At 31.7% G+C, this 20,626-nt stretch overlaps 3 protein-coding genes across 3 annotated transcripts; 1 reads left to right on the top strand and 2 right to left on the bottom strand.

Annotated features, from left to right (window-relative positions):
- Positions 1-3,530: 3,530 nt before the first annotated feature.
- LOC124834932 (biotin carboxyl carrier protein of acetyl-CoA carboxylase, chloroplastic-like) lies at positions 3,531-7,574 on the bottom strand. Its single transcript, XM_088112283.1, has 7 exons — positions 6,950-7,574; positions 6,109-6,141; positions 5,793-5,962; positions 5,223-5,532; positions 5,010-5,081; positions 3,964-4,029; positions 3,531-3,865 (listed from the first exon to the last, which is right to left on the bottom strand). The coding sequence occupies exons 1-7, from the start codon at positions 7,106-7,108 to the stop codon at positions 3,842-3,844; spliced, it is 834 nt and encodes a 277-aa protein (XP_087968409.1). The 5' UTR covers positions 7,109-7,574; the 3' UTR covers positions 3,531-3,841.
- A 5,550-nt stretch (positions 7,575-13,124) lies between these two features.
- LOC124834933 (small ribosomal subunit protein eS19z-like) lies at positions 13,125-15,151 on the top strand. Its single transcript, XM_047309766.2, has 4 exons — positions 13,125-13,286; positions 14,095-14,185; positions 14,259-14,442; positions 14,845-15,151. Exons 1-4 carry the CDS (start codon positions 13,203-13,205, stop codon positions 14,915-14,917), a joined length of 432 nt encoding a protein of 143 aa, XP_047165722.1. The 5' UTR covers positions 13,125-13,202; the 3' UTR covers positions 14,918-15,151.
- A 902-nt stretch (positions 15,152-16,053) lies between these two features.
- Positions 16,054-19,241, bottom strand: LOC124834935 (TPX2 (targeting protein for Xklp2) protein family). The gene is made up of 8 exons (XM_047309768.2): positions 18,240-19,241; positions 17,865-17,907; positions 17,674-17,769; positions 17,454-17,573; positions 17,093-17,191; positions 16,848-16,907; positions 16,579-16,673; positions 16,054-16,480 (listed from the first exon to the last, which is right to left on the bottom strand). The coding sequence occupies exons 1-8, from the start codon at positions 19,073-19,075 to the stop codon at positions 16,357-16,359; spliced, it is 1,473 nt and encodes a 490-aa protein (XP_047165724.1). The 5' UTR covers positions 19,076-19,241; the 3' UTR covers positions 16,054-16,356.
- Between the last annotated feature and the right edge of the window lie 1,385 nt (positions 19,242-20,626).

The raw sequence follows: 20,626 nt of genomic DNA, 5'->3' as shown, positions 1-20,626 counted from the left end.
TGGTGTATACATTTTAGAATTATATTTCAGATTAAGCAATCCAAAATATAGTTTCAAATTTGATCTGGAAAAGTGTTTTTAATTATGTAATTTGGAAATGTTGAGTATATTTCTTAGAATTATATTTCAGATTAAGCAATTCAAAATATAATTTCAAATTACATCTGGAAAAATATTTTTAATTATATAATTGAATATGTTTAATATAGAATTTAGAATATAATTCTTTCTTATATAATATCAATTTTTCTAATTTTTTTAATTTATAATATAGTTTTATACAAGTTATTTTGAATTAACTAATTTGTAAAATACTATGAAAAATAATAAAAAGTTTTTGAAAACAATAAATCTGAAGTGTATTTTTTGGATAGACTATTTCATAATTGATAAAACATATGATCTAGGTGGTTTGAAAAAGTAAGATCTTTTATTAAGTAATAACAAGGTGAATTAATAAATGTATCATAGAGTGTGACAAGAAAATATGAAAGTGGAAAATATGTTTGACTAAATGGAGATTTTTTTCAATCAAATTATGCATCAGGGACTTTTTAAAAGTGAATCTAGTTGAAGGGATTGTCATAAACTAATTTTTCACTAAACTAATACCGACTTATTGACTCAGTATTTTACCAAATATTTATTTATGTTAAATTGAAAAATATATATCTCAACGTGAATTGGTTTGAAAACACTTTTTAATGTTTTTTAAAAATTTCTAGGTGTTTGAGATTGTTTCCAAAAAAAATTTAAACTTCAAAAAATTTTTAATGAAAAAAACAAAAATAAAGCAATAATACAACACAAGATTTATATTGATTTGACTCTATATGAGTCTACCTACAGTCAACATCTAACACCTTTAGTTGGAAGGAAATTCACTAATTTTAAAAGTTAAGAATCACAACATACAAGATACGCTCAAAGTATTCTCACTCTCACAAATATAATAAAAACACAAACCTAAAGATAGAGTTGTCAAAATGGGCCATCCGGCCCGACCCGACCCGGCCCACCCGCCACGGGTTGGTCACTTAGTGAGCCAACCCAACTCGGCTCATTTATTATCGAGCCAGAAAAATTCGAACCCGGCTCGACCCACCACGGGTTAGTGGGTAAACGGGTTGGCTCACTAGCTCACTTAATTATAATTTTTTTAAAATAAAAAGAAATTGCAAATTTTCTATAATACAAATCTAAACAAATTTCACTCCCAAATTTGACTCCCAACATGGGTGTTTAATTAATTTTTTGAAAATAAGGAACTTAAATAGTTTTTTCAAGCAAAAACAAAATAATTAATATTTTTTTATAAAATTAAAATTAAATTTTAATAAAATAAAATTAGGTAAGTGGGTTGGTGGGCAAACCCGGCCCACCACGGGTTCAATCCGCATGAGCCGGATTTAAACGAGCCGGGTTGAAATCTGGCCCGCATAAAAAAATACAATTTTTTCTAACCCAACCCGACTCAAACCCGTGGTGGGCCAGATTGGCTCGCGGGTTGTGACCCATTTTGATAGCTCTACCTAAAGATGAGTCTGCACACACCCTTTAGGAGCCTTTCCTTGGTTGATTCACACATAGAAACTCTATAGAATTCATCAAGGATTACAGCTGAGGACATTATATTTTTGGCCCTTACATCATAATGTGCTATTTTATTTTTATCAAGTGTCCATTGTGAAAATTTCTTAGGCATAGTTTTTTCCATTTTCAATCCTTGCAAGTTGAAAAGGTCCATTAACAATAGCATCTCATACACCTTTGTCCATTGATTCCAAAAAAAATTTTCATTCTAATTTTTCAAAATGGGTAATTTCCTCCCGCAAACAGAGGTTGTTTGTTTATGGAGGCTCCTCTAGCAAAAGTTTGAGATATATTGGCCATACATGATCTTTTTAATCGACTAATACTCGATTAACTAACTCTGGTGTCAATTGTTAAATTGAAAGAATATATAATGGGTGGGTAGCAGGTGAATTCTTTTTGTTGTGAATCGAGTAGCGGGTAGGCACTATCCATGCCTAATTTGTTGCCATCACTAATAAGCATGTCTTTTTGGAGGTGTAGCGAGAAGACATGAAGGTGAAGGGAGAAGCTCCCTAGTATGAATCAGTTCTGTATGTGAGGGAATCGATTATGGATGGTTTGTGATAGTAAGGGAATCGATTCTCGTGAGTGAATTGATTTTGCATGTCAGGGAATTGATTCTGGCACGAGTGGAATTGATTATGAAACCTTGGGATCATTTCTAGTTTCGAAGAAACTGATTCTCCCTCTTAAAATCTATTTTTTTAACGTGGTTTATGTGTATTAGTTTACCGGTACTAATCATCAACATTTTTTTTAAAATTAATTTTAACTCATAAAATTTATATTTTATATTACTTTAAACTATAAGGATAAATGTATAATATTTTAGTTTTATCTATTAAAATCCTTCTTTTTATCTATCACATTCATCAAATCTTTTACAAACTTTTCTTTTAAATCTATTCACTTTCTTCGTTTTCATCTCCCAAAATAAACAACACCACAATCTTCCATTTTCATTCATTTCTTCTCCCTCAAATCTATCCTTCTATTCTTAAAAACGAACATGTCACATTCAATCAATTTATATTTAACCTTTTATGAAAATAAATTTGGAGATAAAGCTGCCCCTAGAAATGAGGCGCTTTTGAAATAAATTGATTATTCTCAAAAAGTTATAAGCATGGTCCAAAATCTATAGAAGATTGTCATATTACAAATATTGAAGCTTGAAGACTATCTACATGTCTATTGATGAAATGTTCTGAACACAAAGGCGGCAAAGAATTTTAAGTCAGAAGTTCTTATTTTCATTAGAGAAAGAAAGTTGTTTTTGAGGCGAAAACTTCATAATTTTCTTCCTCCATTAAAAATAAAGTGTGAACTTTTCGTATTACCAAACGCCGAATGCAACTCGTATATATTTTTGAAAATGTATTCCTGAACAACATAAACTTGCTGAGAAATAACAGATAAACACCTCATACTAAATGATACTCAAATGACACTAGTGGTTGAGAAAATAAAATGAGTATTGTATTGTAAATGATATAATATAATATAATATGACAGAAAAGAGATACAAAGAAATTATAAATATTACTTACATGTTTAAAAATAAAAAATGCTTCTGTATCACTGTTCAAACTTGCTTTTGGAGGTGAAATTGTACACAGAATGTCTTTTTTAAAAGAAAGACATGGTATAGTGAAAATCTTATTTTTAAAACATGAATATTATAAAGACCTAAGTGTTAAGAACAATAAATGTTTAATTATATTATTCAATTGATACACAAAAAAACTATAAAATTTATGTCATATAAAATCTTTCTGTTAAAGCAAAACTTGCAAAATGGTCTCTTAAAATGATATGGTATGGTGGAATCCAATTAGAGAAAAAAATAAAATTTCATAAGAAAAGCTTTTAAGATCCTTGTAGATACTCTAAAAACACTTTGAACATAAATCATATTTGTGGCCAACAGAAAATGTATAACAAATTACTTGAATAACCCAACATCCAACCAGCATGTTCATACAACAAGAGGGTCATCAGAAAGCAGAAAAAAGAAAACATAAATACTACTAAAAATGGAATATCCAATATTCATACTGATATGATGGAGCTTTTATGCCTAAAATATCTTAAAAATGGGTGGGGTATAAAGAAGGTAGTAAAGATTTCTCAATAGACAAACATTGTCACTCAAGAAACTTCTGAACAGAAAATCTAATTCATCCAATAACATGATATCCAACAATGGAGAATTCACATCATCTTTGAAGCAAGGTTCAAGTGCTCATGGAACTATTACAAAAAGGGGCTGCATGGAAAACAAAGTATATCAGTCAGAGCAATGAAGCATGTAGTTTCTAGACAAACACGCATGTGTGCACACACACAAATGTAGAGAGAGAATACCGTTTCTAAACTGACTGGTTTGCTATCCTCAGTCAATATCTCAGCTATTGTTCCTGACTGATCAGCCTGCCACCATGTAATGAAAATAACCAATAAATTAGAGGATTTCGTTTCTGGCTAATAGAAACTGTTTCTGAAGGAGAATCGTTATATTTGCAAAATGTGAATTCAATAGGCCCTTAGAAGGTCATGTTTCCTCCATGTTGAGAACATGTTCATAACAAAACACTCTGGAATGATTCTTTTCCATTGTATTACTTAACTACTTTCTCCACTGCCACATAGTTTACTTATATCCTAATCCCTTCATACCGAATCCAGATTTTCTGTTAGCCTGTTGTTATTGTTCCTCTGGTGTGCTTTCAAAATATACTGATTTTAATATATGAAAAGAGTTTAATATATTTTAAAATATCAAAATTAATGCAAACCAAATTCCTTCATACCATCCTAGTGTAATGTATGCAGGGTGTATTGCATTAGGATTTTAAAGGTTTTAAAAGACTCTTTTTATAAGAGATTTAAATTCTGTTCTGTTTACTGTTAAGAACAGTCTTCAGTAAATCTTAATACGAATAAAATAAAATAAAAAAGCTAGTAAACCAGACATGCATGTTTTCCATTCTTTTTTCATAGTTTTAGTTGGTTTTTGATTCGATGATAGATTTGACTAATAAAAGTAACTAATGGTTGGAATTTATTAAATAGGACCTCTCCAGTTTAAAGAAAAGAGAAGAGTATCTAAAATCATAAAAAAGTATGATGATATTAAATAAAACCTTTTAAATGATGTAAATAAATTTTGTGGCATTAAGTTAGGATAATTAGGATTTTTCAAATGATTAGTGAGTTAACTGTGACTAGAGCTAAAACAGAAGCATATTTGAGAAGCTCAACCAAGTCTCTGCTTGTAGATTTGTTAACTGCCAGATTTTTGTATCAAAGATTTCTGTACAGTACTATGGGAAAACATAAAGTAAACAACACAGTGAAAGAGAAACAATGTAATGATATACTAGAACAAACAGGAAAACAAATACACATACCTCAATTTCATTCATCAGTTTCATAGCCTCAATAATGCAAATAACCTGCCCTTTCTTCACTTTATCACCCACCTGAAGCAACAGCAGAAATAGTTAATCTCTTCATTGATTAACTTAGCAAACAAAGTAATACTCAGTTTCATGAATTTTCCTTTGCAAATTGACATCTCAACAGAAAAAAGAGTGGTTTTTAAAATGTGTATGTCTACAAACCTTGACAAATGGAGGTTCACCAGGTGCTGGACTCCTGTAGAAAGTTCCTGCCATCGGACTTTTCAGTGGTGGGTGAGAAGATGAGCTTGCTTTTGCAGGGGAAGGCAATGCAGGCAGTGCTTTCTGGGGGGGAGAGGTAGTAGGAGCAGCAGCTGGTGCTGCTGGTGGCGGTGGAAATGCAGCATACATAGGAGGTGGTGATACTGGTGCTGCAACTGGTGGAGGCTGCAGTGCTTCCTTTTTTCTTATCATGAGTTCATAGTCTGATTGCTTAAGTTGAAGTTCCACAATATCTCTTGAATCAACGAGTCTAGCCATGGAAATGGTATTAAATGAAATAGGGGAAAATAAGGCATACACTTGCATTAGACATGATAAATACAAAAGAATAGGAGATTGCATGCAAAATGGAGTTCAGATTCTAGGCTAGGTATTTTGGTGCTATCCTCTGGTGAGCATTAAAAATACACTGATGTTGGTATATTAAAATTCTTTTTAATATATTTTTAAACATCAAAATCAGTGTCCATCAGTGTTATCCAAATTCAAAATGAATCTACTTAATCTTACTTTACAAGGTCTGCAACTTGAGACATGAATGCAGTAACTGAAGCTTCATCTGCAATACTGCCACCAGAGTGTTTTCCATTAGGCACTTCTTTTTCTTTTGGTGAAGCAACATCAGGTCCCTTGACCGCTACCGGGGCAGAATTAGAATTAGAATTTTCAACTTTAGCAGCCTACAATATACAAAGCAGGGTGGCTTATGGTAAAATTTTCTGAATCTAATCAAGGACACATTTGAACAGGGCGATGAAGTTTCATTGAAAATAAAACTCAATGTGAACTAATAAAACAGAAAACAAAAGGCTAAGTGTAAACTGACCTTCAGAACAGAATATTGCTTCCTGTTAGAACACTGCAAGAGACAACAAATAATAATATGAATTGACAAGTTATAATTTCTTCCATTTTAATAACATTGAAAACAAATGGCAGATCAGCCAACATAACAAGCACAACAACTTGAATGCATTTTAGTTGCAGTTGTGCTTCATTTAGAGCCATTAGTAAAAATGAAAATGTTTCTACAAGTGAGAACATGCTGAAAAACTTTGGTTGTAGTTCCCACGTAGGAAAATCAAGTATCAGAGGAGTATTGTGAGAATAAAAAAAAATTAATAGGCATCACAAACTATTAATATTTACCATGCTTCAACATATAAAAGACCGTATATTGCTGAAAAGACTGTCTCAAAACATTGATCACCCACAACAAAATTGTGTCTAACAAAGTGTTGTTACATTTTTCTGATTATTGTCTTAACTTAGACCATTTATGCTCGATACTAGATTCAATAAGCTCAGTCTTTCATGAACATTCAGAAAACTTAAGGAAAATCATTGATGAAGGTACCGTTACATCGCTATCACTAAAATAAATCAATTGAGCAAAATAACCAGAGAATAAATATTTTTCTTGTGATTACATAATTTGTCATCCTTAAATCATTGATAAAGGTATCATTTTTCCATTTACAACTAAAATCAATTGAACAAAACATTAACAAAATCACAGAAGAAATACTATTTTTCTCTTCTCGATTGCATAACGTGTCATCCTTAAAACATTACATGCTCAATAAACATGAATTCACAGACAAAAGAATTATCTCCCTCTCTCTGTTCTTTTATGGATATATCTAGATAGATGTGAAAATTCCTACCTGAATTCTAGATGATGCAGATTCAGCAGACAAAGAACTGAATGATAGAAAAGGCTTGAAGCTGAACCCACTTTGAAAGGGAACCTGTAGGGATTTCAACCCCAGAGAGGAAAAAGAAGTAGAAGGGCACTTGGGGCATGGGACAGAGAATGAAGCCATTTTGAAACCACCCCACGAACCAAAAACCAGACTTTCCTTCTTGTCTTCCCAAAGGAGTGTGTGATCTGCTAAGAATGGTGAGAATGACTATGTGGGTCGGTGAAAATATAAGGCAAGAGCCGTTGAGACCGAAGAGGGTGTGTGTGTGATGAATCTGAGAAGACACGAAAAGGGTAGAAACGTGTAATGAGGGTGGATGGAGAATACGAAGGAGATTTGAAACACTTGGGTTTGGTTCAGATTTTAGAAATGTAGGTTCGATGATTACGATGCAGGTGCAGTAACCATCGAAGTGTCACAGTTTTACCCAACTTGGAGGAACAAACAATGAACTATGTAGTCTCTCCTGTAGTCACTGCTTTTACATGTTTGATGCAGTTGGTTGGAACAACGTTGGTGTTTTCGTCTACAAGATCAACGCTTGTCACAATTTCCATGTGCACGGATCAATGGCCACTGCTTTGGCTATTATTATGGCCGATTTTGTAGGTCTTGACTTTACCACCATAACAAAGAGTATACTTATCTAAAACTTGCACCAGCAAATATTTTGTGCATGACGCACAAATAATGATGTAATAAACAAATATGGTATTTTAGTAAATAATATTAGAGAAATATCGTAACTTGATACAACTAAAATAAAAAATAATATTTTTTTTATAAATTTTTAATGTTATGGCATTAAGGTTCAATAATGCTTAATAATATTATTTAAAAATAATTGAGAGAAAATATAAATATTTTGTTATTTTTAAGAAAAAAAAAATTCAAAGTAACACTTTAAAAAAAAATTAATTCACGCTGAACCGGATTTTGACTGATTTATTAGTTTAATTAGAGACAAGTTTTATGGTTCTAATTTTTTTTAATCAGCAGTTTTATCGTTCTATCAAACCAAACAATATTGTTTATTGACCAATTTTAAGATGAACATATGGACGAGATATGCATGATATTATTAGCATAGGATTTGATAATGCTTAACTCTTCATTTTAAGTTAATCATGAACTTTTAATTCTCACTCCATTTTATTTATTTTGTTGTTTAAGATTTTATATATAAAAAAATAGTTATACATTATTCCAAGGCAACAAAAAGATTAATTTTACTAAAATAATTGTATCATCTTTCTAAATTTTTGTAGATACATAGTTAAGTATTTCAAGACAATAGTATTGATTAGGGAGTAAGAAAATAGTGTAAATATTTTACAAGATCTAAAAACGCTAATAGTTATGGTTGTTTTTTAATACTAGTTATGAGAATTAATATGGAATGAGAAATTTACTTAATAATGATCATATGTATTTCATTTCTTTATAAAGAATTATTATTATATAAAAATTAGTTAGCCAATAAGATAGTAATAAATGATAAGTAAATATGAGTATTAAAAGTAAGTTGAAGTTCATTTTTGTGATTATTAGATAAGTTGTTGTGATTTTATTTTAATAAGTAATATATTAACAATAGGAACTAATATAACTTTTTTTTAACTCAAATATATATTAGAAATAATAGATGATGTGGTTGAGTTTTATTTCTTCTAATAAAATAACTAATTATTTAAACGTATAGGATATCAATCTTATATGATAATAATTTTTGTGTTATATAATTATCTGAGCATAGATAAATACTTAAGTCCTTCGTTATACGTGCGAAGAATATGAATTTAACAAGTAGAATTTATATTGTTTAATTTAATATGATATTTGACTCAATAGAAATTCTCGTAATATTGTTTATATGGCTTTTCTTTTTAAAGGAAAAGAGGTTGTTACTTCCTTAACATTTGTCACTAAGTTGAAAAAATATTTATTACAATTTGTTATTGTTAGAGCCTTATCAATACAAACAGAATTCTCGAAATTAATCATATTAACTTTTTTTCATCACCAGTAGACTTATTCTAACCTTTCTTTCCTTAGTAACATGTGATGGAAAATGTTGTTTGAACAAGAATGATTAAGCAAGTTGAGGAATGATATACTCAAATTAGAAAAGATTTTGATGATTCGAAAGAGAAAATATTTGAAAAAATCATTATAAGTTAGTAGAAAATAGATAAAAACAATAAGAATGGAGGTTGAATTGTGTTTTGAGATTGTCAAATGTTATTCATAAATCTTCGTTGAACATATTAAATTTAAAGTTAAATAGACATATTGTACAACAAGTTTGTTAAGAAATGTGTTGAAAAAAATCTCACTGCAACTTCAACAAGACAAATAAATTATATACAAAGCTTTTCAAAGTATGTTTTTCAAATTAGTTACAAATAAATAACATGCAATATAAATATGTTAAGAAGAAAGGTTTACTTTTGAATTTTTATACAGTTCATTTGTAAATTTCATACAATGTCTTATTCTTGAATGAACACACGTACATTGCAAAGTAACTAAACCATTTCTATAACTTTTACATGCCAAAATAATATTGGAAAACCCATATAATTGATTAGAATTGTAAAACAAGCTAAAACATTAAAACATTGAGCGACATACTCTTATTGCTGAGTGCTAACCTTCTCTCAAACTTAGTGCTTGAGCACCACTTTGGTGTAGTTGAGCACCACTTTGGTGTAGTTGAGCACCAAAGCTCTCAGCTTTCTAGTACTCAGACTTTGCTGACTGCCACTGTGTGTCACACCAAAAGAGTAAAAACCTCTAAACTAACCTTGGTTGACCCCATACCTATCCAAATGATCAAAATGACATCCTAGACACTGGAAATGATTTGAAAACAGGTTTATAACTTAAATTAGTTACCAATTTGATGATTTGGTCAAGAACCAAGGTTCAACCAATCAACTTACAACTAAAACTCATATATTTCATTTATTTTGCTTTAAACTATGTTCTTAAGATTCTAAGTAGTCAACTAAATCCTAAATGGCCTCCAAATAACCATTAAACATCATATTTTCTCATTAGACCAGAATTAGGCGCACTAAACCAATTTAACTACTCACAAGGGTGTAAACTCTATTCTACCCTTTATATCATAGAACTTGACCACTTAGGGGTTTAAACAAGTTAGAAGTGACCCAACAAAAGACCATAGACCCTCTCCTTTAGCAAAAACATGTTACTTTATAATCTCACTAGTCCAAACCCCTAAAAATGAAGCAAAAACAACCTAAACTCAACCTATTAGCATATTACCAACTCAACATCAGATTTATGGTAAATTTAAAATCCTATATAAGTTTAAAATGATCTAAAAACATACATCAAACATTAATTATCTCTCCAAAGCCCCTCCTATAAATTCACCTATTAAAACCTCAATTTAGACTAAAAGCTAGTTCAATAACACTCTTTGTTTCCTACTTTCAACTCTACATAAGATTTGCACCTATGGAACAACATCCAAAGTTCACACCATTATTAAATCACAAACATACACCAAAATATTCATAAATAGGAAATAATGCACTCATCAATATACAATATCACACAACAAACATTTCAATTATTCAACCTAACATAAATTCCACTGCCTATCAAACACAAATCCATGCTTCTCATACAAAATTAAAGCATTATTAGCTTTGCTTACCTTTTTAGAAGACCAAACTACTCTAAAGAATCCTATACTACACCCACAACTCAAAGAACTCTATATGCATCTATATAGAACAAAAAGACGATGATGGTACACTGTTAGAACCACTAATCATCAAAGACTCAAACTGAAGACTAAAAAGATGCATGCAAGCTGACCGAGCCCATATACAATAGATAAAGAAAGAATCGAAGAAAAGGGACCGAAACTTAACTTACTCAGACGGAGAAATTGATCGATCTAAATGGAAGAGTAGAGCTATCAAAATGGGCCACCCAGCTCGAGCTGGCCCGGCCCACCACGGGTTGGTCACTTAGTGAGCCAACCCAACCTTTCTCATTTATTAGCGAGCTAGAAAAATTCGAACCCGGCCCGACCCACCACGGATAGGTGGTAAACGGGTTGGCTCACTGACTCACTTAATTACAATTTTTTAAACCCGGCTCATTTAAACCCGGCTCATGTGGGTTGAACCCGTGGTGGGCCGGGTTGACCCACAAGTTGTGACGCATTTTGACAGTTCTACGAAAGAGTTTGTCGTTAGGATCACTCTTACGGTCTCAGTCTTCAATCAAATGAGTAGAGAAAAAGGTAGAGAGAAGTCGGAGAACTATAAAAAATGGTTTCTAGAGAGAAAATGTGTTTTGAAATAATGAAACTCGTGTTTATAACGAAACTATTTATAATAAAACTGTTTAATATTAAAATAATTGAGTCTCACTATTTTTAAACTACTATCATTTCTAAAGCACCATTTTTTAGGTCTTTACATTTGATATTAGAGTGACATTTTGTTTTATTATAAATAGTTTCGTTATAATCAAGTGTCACTATTTTTAAACCACTATCATTTCTAAAACATCATTTTCTAGGTCTTTATAGTTTCCGGTCTAACAATATGTTTGTAACTTTCATCTAATTCAACAAACCAGTTTATCTCTAGTCATATGATTTGAAGAATAAGGGAACCATATCCCCCTATCTTTAGTGCCATGAACTTCTAACATAACCATTAACAACATTGTTTATCATGAGACTCAACATAGTTGGTTCTTTTTCTAGACGTAGGCATTTGAACTAGGAGTGTTCTTGCTTTTGACACTAATAACATATAATAACAATTCTATTTACAAATATTTTGGCTCTTCTTCACCCTCTCACATAGTTGTTATCTCCTGTTTTAATATGCGTTTCTTTCTTTCTCATATTTCTAACATGTGAATGTGAATTTGACATGTTCAATAGTTATTCATTCTTTCTCTTTTACCTTTTGTTCATAAATAAGCAGTGAACTTTACAACTCATCCATAATTAAATTAATTAATTTATTTATATATTTTGTAATCAAACATATAAAATTAAATTTGTCTCTAAAAAATCCAAGTATTTTCTTTATCATTTTCACATTATTCCCCTGAAACATGTATAGTCCACTCATATCATTTTCACATTATTCACATGTTTTTGAAACATGTGTAGTTTACTCACTTTATCAAACCTAGTTATGAAACTTTATATCAAAAATATAAATAATGATAATAACATCCAATATTTATAAATAAAAATACTCTCTTATGCAAAATGTAAAGTCAATATTAACAAATGAATAAATATTTATTTTAGTAACTTATTTCTTCCTATTTTTATAGTTAATTTACTAAAAACAAATTAATTAAAGTATATTTAGAGAAGTGTACTTAAATTGTTATTATATATATATATATATATATATATATATATATATATATATATATAGAGAGAGAGAGAGAGAGAGAGAGAGAGAGAGGGGGGGGGGGGATAGAGAGTAAACAGTCATTTTCATGATAATTCAAAAATTAAATTAAATTGAATAACTCATTTTTTAATAGAAAAAGTTATAAATTTTGTAGTCTAATAGGAGATTTCATTTCATGTATGATTTCTTGTACTTCGTAAATTGTACAACCATTCCTAATTTTCTTAATACTTATAATAATCTGCCTCGTAAATATTAACATATGTACGTAATATAAAAATAATTTCGGTCTAGTATTTTTCTAAATAATTGAAAATACAAGTGTAGAAATAGAAAAAAAAACAGAAGAAATTTTATATAATCACAAGTAAAACTAGTGATAATCATATTATTATCGTATAATTGTTTTTTAAAATCTAAAAGATTGTTGGAGTAATTTATTTGTAAAGTAAGAAAAAATATTTATTTATTTATTTATATTCGAATATATTGTACTTTGAAATAAGATTTTATATTCAGAAGTTTTATCTGTAAAAATATCCACATAAAAGTAAAAAATAAAATTTAACAGACTAACGGACTCAACTTCTGCAAAAACCAGGTTAAAATAAAAAAGATCTAAGCCCAATAGAATCGGGTCGGTCATGACCCGAGAAGAAGCGAAAACCCTAATTTGAGATCGATTTATAACAACTGTGAACAACTTATAATGCCCCTTTCAGCCTACCAGAGTGAGATTGAGTTCTGAGATAGCTAATTTTTATTTTTCCAGTGATTCATCAATGGCAACAGCGAGGACTGTTAAGGATGTTTCGCCACATGATTTTGTGAAGGCTTACGCATCCCACCTCAAACGTTCTGGCAAGGTTCAAAATTTCCACGTCTTTCATCGTTTCGTTTCGAATTTCCACTTTTTCCTCGCCATCCAATTCTCTTACTCGGCTGGGTTGTTTTTGTAGTTTGATGTTTCTTTAATGTTGTCTTTTTGTTGTGTCTGGTTCGAAATAATAAAGATGATAGTAATATCTTTTTACCTGCATTATGTTTATTCTAAATTAAAAGTTTAAATTAAATGTTCTCCCTTGTACTAAGGGGATCCATTGCTGTACTGGTGAACTAATGTACTTAACCTGTGTACCTTTTTGGATATAATTTGTGGTGGACACTGTGGTTTGTCACAATATTTGTTATTGCGGACAAACGTGGCCTTAATTGTTGCAGTGAACATCTCAAAAATTTGATTTTACAGGTGCAACCGCGGTCATGTGTCTTGCTTTTAAACCTTGAGTATTAGTTATTGTATGTTGTTTGATGGGTAGGAAAGTGGAGGGTTTTATAACCCTGATTGTATGTTGTCTTGTGGGTGGAAAGGTTGGTAGATTTATTTTATATCTGGATGTGATATATGAGTGAGAAGTGTTTATGTTATAATGGGGTATGGAAGATATTTGTTTGCTTTAGTTTTTTTTTCCATGGTCTTGAATGATAGTTACAATTTATTTCGTTGACATCTTAATTTGAAGTTGAATCGTTTATCTGTGGTGCTTCTGCAAATGTCTATCAATGTTGTATGTGCTGATTCTTAGTGTTTATTTAAGTAGTAACTAGGTGGTTGACATTTGAGCCTTGAAGGTTTTTTCGTTCTAGTTTCTGAAAGTTTAGTTCATTCAACAGATGGAGCTTCCTGAGTGGACTGATATTGTAAAAACAGCCAAATTTAAGGAACTGGCTCCATATGATCCAGACTGGTATTACGTGAGAGCTGGTGAGTTTATGGTAACACAACTTATATAATATTCACTTTGGTCTTGACTAATGGAATTCAACCTTGATTGCAGCCTCAATGGCAAGAAAGATTTATTTGAGAGGTGGTCTCGGTGTTGGTGCTTTCCAGAGAATCTATGGTGGAAGCAAGAGGAATGGAAGCCGCCCACCACATTTCTGCAAGAGCAGTGGTGCTATTGCCAGACACATTCTGCAACAGTTGGAGATCATGAACATTGTTGAGATTGATACTAAAGGGTAATTCATGTTTCAATTCTTAATTACATGCCACAAGTTCTAATGGAGAAAATACCAAGTTTTTTAATTTAAGTATGTTGTCATTCAATGGTTGACCTATGGCAGACTTGCATGGTGGATTTCATTCACCATACACAATTTGTGAATATACAGGCCCACTAAGGTGGTGCCGTAAGTTTAAAGGTGTTTTTATATGGTTTTGATGGTGTCGTAAATGCAATGGTGTGTCTATATGATGCTAGTTTGCCTTATGCCGTATTCAGCCATCTGCCATTGATAACATTGAGAAGAAGTTTGCGACATCCTTTCTTGTCGTTGGTTCTTTCAGCATTTATTTGTCTTTTGTAGCTTAATTCTGTTTTGGTATTCAAAGTTTTTTTGTGCTTTATGTTTTCATTGCAGAGGTAGGAAAATCACTTCTAGTGGTCGAAGGGATCTTGACCAAGTTGCTGGGCGAATTGTGGTTGCTGCTTGAACTTGTTATTGAGAACCGATAATGCATACCCTAGGATGGATGTTTGCTTATTAGTAGAATTGGCATCAAAGAAAAATTAAGTATTGTTTGCTGAGAATTTTATAATTTGTTTTGTTAAATGTTGAAGCTTTTTCTAGTTTGGAGTTGGAGTTTTGATCTTTAAGGTTTTGATTCAAGTTCTCAATGTGTTATCTTCTCCAATCCCATCATTATATTGAACCTCCCTGTTCAACAGCCTTGTTCTTTCTCTATTGCATTATTTCCCTATTATAAGAAAACATGTGAAAAAGAAGCAAAAGAATAAACGCTTTGAAAATCAAACCAAAGCACTATATATTTGTTCTTTTTAAATAATAGGACCAAGATAAATTACACAATATATGAATGTTAAAAAATTAATGTGTAACCTTAGTCACTAAGTTTTTATTGTATGGGTAAAAAGAGGATGTCTATATGTGTTGCATATATTTTTAGTTCGTCTCCATTAGGAGCTTATAATAAATATTGGGCCATTGATTAATGATGTTGGCCGATATTATTTTTTCTTGGGATGTTTGTTGTGTAGTTACACATTATATATATGAATTTAATTAGAAATCTTCTTAATTATATAAATTCCCCGTTTTTCATGTTAGTCATGGTTCAAGTAATATTAATATTTCAGTGTTAATGATTTTTATCCGTTAACATAATGTTATTTCTATTTAGTTTGTTTCAATTGATGAAGTTTATATTAGTACTTGTACGTGTGTGTATATTATTTTTCAACCATCAATTGTTTAATTTTTATTAAAATATAAAATCTACATGTTGACGAGCAGGTTGGCCAATGTAATTTAGCAATTAAAAAGTAACATTTAGTAAGGAAAATATAATTTTCTATTAAAATATAATCTAAACATTGCGAGCATGTGTTGGCCGATGTAATTTAAAAATTAACAGTAAACATTAATGAGGAAAATATAAATAATTGTTGTTATTTCTATTGCTTTTCTTCAATTGACTCACTTAAAAATACATTATCTAACTTTAAAAGAGTGAAAAACAAACTACAAAATGATTTAACAAACTTAATATGATTAATTTGGACTTGTTTGGAACTCATTTTATAATATCATAAGATAATACAATTAACATGCATTTTTGTAATGATAAAATCAGGGATGCTCCATTTCCAATTTCATATAATTGACCTAACAGCAAATTCACAACAGCAAAGAAAAATGTAAATATATGTAGTACAAAGGGAATTAATTTGCATTTCAATGAAGATCTCAAACTGTGATTATCCATGGGGTCACGTTGATATACTTGGCAAAAAAGAATTTGCAACCATATATGTATTGATGGCCATGTACAAAAAATTAATACTGTGGAGAGGATCATGGAAATATGAGCATTCATTCCCTTCATCATATCAGCAAGTGGCCATTGGATGCTTAGTTGAGATACGAGGAGTAGGTGTTCATGTCATTCCATGACAACAAGCACTTCATCTTCTTGTGTTGAACTTGGGGTAGATGAAGCTTGGGTTCTCTTGGTACTGTTGGATGCTTCATCGACCTTTTCATACAGAAAGAATACGAATACTAATAATCAGAAGAAAAGAACAAATGAGACAGAGTTTGCAAAAACATGTTCTAAGTTTTTGCAACCATTACCTCCTTGGGACAAAAGGTCTATCAAAGTAAGGCATTGGTTGAGCCTTTGGAATGAGTTCCTTCCTCAATCTTTTGATCTCTTCCTCTTCTGCCAACTATAGAAAGTGTGAAGTACAAGAGAAATCAGCATTTTGGATAAAAGAAAACATGGTAACTCAGTGCATGTCTCACTGATTAGTGATAGAAACACGCTAGTTAGATAAAAAACATGGTAACTCAGTGCATGTCTCACTGATTAGTGATAGAAACACGCTAGTTAGATAGAGTACCTTCTGTTGTCTTTCCCTTTCCAACTTGAGTTGTTCAATGAAGTTCATTTTCTCTGCAACCTATACACAATTACAAATCCATCAAATGATACATATTGCACCAACTAAAGATATATCAGTGGCTGAACTGAATTTAGCAGTTAAAATATGAAGACATAGTTTAGTAGTATAAGTACACCCAAAAAACATTGCACCAACTAAAGTAATCAAGCAGAAACAGAGGAAGAAATGAATGACAGAGGCACCTGTTGGTCAAATTCAGCACGATCAATTGCCCGAATATCAGTATGAAGCTTTGGATCAATAGGCTTTGTACTTTCTTTAACTGCAGGTTTCAACAGGCACTGTAACAAGTGGCACCAAAAGAGTTATATCAAACTAAGTAATCCATAATATTTAGCAACTAAGCATGAAAAGAACTATAAAAAGTGACAATGAAAGACATTAAGCTAAGTAATCAATTATAAGTTCATAATTAAAAATGACAAGTTCTCTAACAAGTGACACCAAAAGAAATTAAGCCGTGCAAATGGTAAACAAGTAATCTTCGGGACAAATATGTCTTATGACTCCAAACTAAGGACTTGGGTGAACAAATGGTCTCACCTCAGGTTCATCTGTCGTCCATGGAAGACCTTGAGCAATTGGTACTCTCATTCTTTCTTCTTCAGTCGTCATCTCTTGTATTTTTTTCATAAATTCTTCCTCTTTCAACTTTCCCCTTTGCTACAGTCATTACATTACAAATGTTACTCTGCAGACTCAAAGTCATTGAAAAACTAAAAGCAAAAGACTTCATAAAAACTCAACCAATAATCGTAATTACCTCTGTCCTTAACTTAAATGGTTGTTGCCTAGTGACTCTTAGCCTCTCTTTCCTCTTCCACCTCTTCCCTCCAAAAGTTCCAGATGACTCTGAGCTCTGAGGAAAACCAACAGTTAAGATTCAAAATCCCATTTGTGAACTCATTAACCATTACTCGATCATATAATGAGAAAAAGCAACTAAAGTCTTACATTTCTCCGGCTCCTTCTACCCCCAGAAGTCCTACTCGACACACTGTAGCACCAACAAAGACAAAAAAAAAAAACACAAATAAGCAAAACCAACATAATAACAAATGATACACAAACCAAGAAAGTGAATAGAGACGACAGTCATCTAAGCACAATACTTAGATACCGTTCCAGAGGAACTTTTGGTACTGTTTTCTAATCAAAATTGAAGTTTAACCTTGGGAGACCTATGCTGATCTTAGATATAAACTTATATTGTAACTATTACCAAAGTTAATAACACAAATTGTGTTTGGAGGAACAATACCAAAAACAGTTAAAAAATTGCTTCTAAGTTTTCCCCTTGATCTAATCAAATAGAACCTAAAGTCAAACCTTGAACGGCTACTGTCCCAAGAAGAAGAAACTGATATCCCCTTATCCAAACCAAGGTTTTCAGACGTCAAAACCAAATCAGAATTATAACAAAATGCGGAACCAGAAGTAGCTTCAAGTGCCTCATGTTGTTGTTCAAATTGCAAACCTGGCAATGCCCATTTCATCACCTTGTTCTTATCCCTTTTCTCTTCACGATCCTGATCTTGATCCTGATCCCCCACATAATCTTTTTCCTTTGAATTTTTTGGTATAGTGAGAAGCTTCTCAAAGGCCTTAACCAAATGCATAACCTTTCCAAACCCATTTTCAGGGACACTGTTCCTTGCCTCTTCCAACAACCTGTCCCTCTCCCTCCTTCGTTTCACAGTGGAACCTCCGTCTTCTTTTTCGTCATTTTCCACAGTCTCACTTTTTGTTCCCTCCGTTACACAATCATAACCCTTTTCATCTTTTTCCTTTTCTTCTTCTTCCTCACCGAAGTCCTTCCTCTCTTTGAGGAAAAACTCTTCCTGGGAAGCCCTCAGGGTCTGGTACGCCACGCAAACACACTTGGCGCCACCGTTGTGCTTGCATTTGCATGAAACGGCATCGTTTCTAGAACCCTTTCGATTATTCCTCTTGGCCACCACGAACTTCCTCTGCCTGATCCTGTTCTGCGGCGATTGCACAACTGGGTTGGTGTTGTTTGGCTTGGAAGGTCTCAAAGCAGGGGATTTTGAAGAAAGGCTTCGATTAGGCACATTAGGGTTCAAATTCTCTGTGTTTTCTGAGTTCTTTTTCTTTGAAGGAGTGGTGGTGGTTGATTGATTACTGTTGTTGCTTGCTAGTTCCATTTGCAATCGAAAAGGATTTTGAGAATCAGAGAGAGAAGAAAATGAATTTGATTGAATTGGATTGGAAATGACGAAGAGAAAATGAATGAAATTTTTTGTGTACACAGCGTAAGAAAAAGAGGAAGACGCTCTTTGTTCTAACGGCTAGTTTTGGTGTGAGTGAGGTTTTTTACACATATAATCAGAATTTCTGTTTCCACTTAGGGTTTGGACCGTTATATTGTGATGGGTTTTTTTATTGATACATAAATTATTTATACACAAATTCTTTTGTTTGTTTCTAAAATATTGAAATTTAATTAGAATAATTTGGTGATTTTTTATTTGATATTGTTTTTATTATCCAAAAATTAGAATAATTTTAGTTTCCTACTTCAAATTTTATTTTTTTGCCTTCATTTTAAACATTGTTATTTTAAATCAACATTAGAGATCAGAAACTAAAATGATTTTTTTTATGATTAAGTTGTAGGGTTTTTGTTTCGGTTGAATTGGTCCGAGATTCGGTCGTCCTTTCTTGCTCTGTTCTCTTTTGATCTTCAATCCTCTCCGAGAACGCGATCCACTCCAATGGGTTGTTGACCTGCAGAAGACACTCCGACACTCAAGTCAGATATGTTTCACAAAGAGGTCTATATTTTATTAGGATAGTAAAAGATGATTGTACCTGAACATCAATTGTATATTTATAGGACTTGTGACAACTAAGTTCATTGATTAACCATTAGTGCAATATATTTTTAGGCAATCAAATCCAATAATAATACCGTATATTTGTAAAGCGTAAGACAATCTGACCTATTAATACCTGTTAATTGTCCATAATGACAATTAATTCCGATCAGTATATTTCATATAGTACAGTTTTAGATTTATCTTTATTTTTAAAATCTAAAAATTAGTGTTGATGAGTTAAATCAAATTAAGTTAACTTAGCCTAACTTTGTAAGTAAAAGCTAAAATGTTCTTACATTACCTATGGGAAAGCCTTTTGGTGTTTACCTAATCAATAGGCTACCATTATCAATAAATCTAAATAAAATATCATATTTGCTTATTTACAAAAAAAACTTGATTATAGAAACTTGAAACCTTTTGGTTATGTCTGTTATTTTTGTTTCAAACCATACAATCAAAATAAGTTTCAGATTTATCAACTAAGTGTGTTTCTTGGTTATTGTAATTCACAAAAAGGATACAAAGATATTAACTCTCATAACTAATAGTAGACATTGATTTCTTCCTTTTACAAATTTCATTTATGATTAGTTTAAATTTTCATCCTCTTTGTCTTTCTCATCCCATTTTTCATCCCTTTATTGTCATTCTGTTATTCTGAATTTAGTTCCTTTATTATTAAATTTTATTAGTTTGACTCTACATTAATAATAAAGCTAATTGTTTTAGATATTGGGTCAAAAGTCACTCCTTCACACTTTATGTTATCCCTCTCTGTCTAGTCAAAGGTTCTTCTTATCGAATCTCTTAGTTTTTGGCTTCTTCCAAGTCTAAGCCGAACGGGTAGGTATTTGTCAAAGGCACTCTGATGTT

This window comes from Vigna umbellata, chromosome 4 (assembly GCF_029865625.1).
Source record: "Vigna umbellata cultivar VRB3 chromosome 4, Vumbellata_1.0, whole genome shotgun sequence".
Lineage (NCBI taxonomy): Eukaryota > Viridiplantae > Streptophyta > Magnoliopsida > Fabales > Fabaceae > Vigna > Vigna umbellata.
This window is presented reverse-complemented; position numbering and strand designations above follow the sequence as displayed.

Excerpts from the sequence above, each read along its gene's own strand:
- LOC124834932 (XM_088112283.1), bottom strand. The coding sequence starts at position 7,108 with ATGGCTTCATTCTCTGTCCCATGCCCCAAGTGCCCTTCTACTTCTTTT. Across the intron at positions 5,533-5,792 it reads CAAGTTGCAGACCTTGTAAA|ACTCGTTGATTCAAGAGATA; the intron begins GTAAGATTAAGT and ends TTCCATGGCTAG. Across the intron at positions 5,082-5,222 it reads GTGAACCTCCATTTGTCAAG|GTGGGTGATAAAGTGAAGAA; the intron begins GTTTGTAGACAT and ends CTGTTGCTTCAG.
- LOC124834933 (XM_047309766.2), top strand. The coding sequence starts at position 13,203 with ATGGCAACAGCGAGGACTGTTAAGGATGTTTCGCCACATGATTTTGTG. Across the intron at positions 14,186-14,258 it reads CTGGTATTACGTGAGAGCTG|CCTCAATGGCAAGAAAGATT; the intron begins GTGAGTTTATGG and ends CCTTGATTGCAG. Across the intron at positions 14,443-14,844 it reads GTTGAGATTGATACTAAAGG|AGGTAGGAAAATCACTTCTA; the intron begins GTAATTCATGTT and ends TTTTCATTGCAG.
- LOC124834935 (XM_047309768.2), bottom strand. The coding sequence starts at position 19,075 with ATGGAACTAGCAAGCAACAACAGTAATCAATCAACCACCACCACTCCT. Across the intron at positions 16,908-17,092 it reads GTGCTGAATTTGACCAACAG|GTTGCAGAGAAAATGAACTT; the intron begins GTGCCTCTGTCA and ends AATTGTGTATAG. Across the intron at positions 16,481-16,578 it reads AGACCTTTTGTCCCAAGGAG|GTCGATGAAGCATCCAACAG; the intron begins GTAATGGTTGCA and ends CTGTATGAAAAG.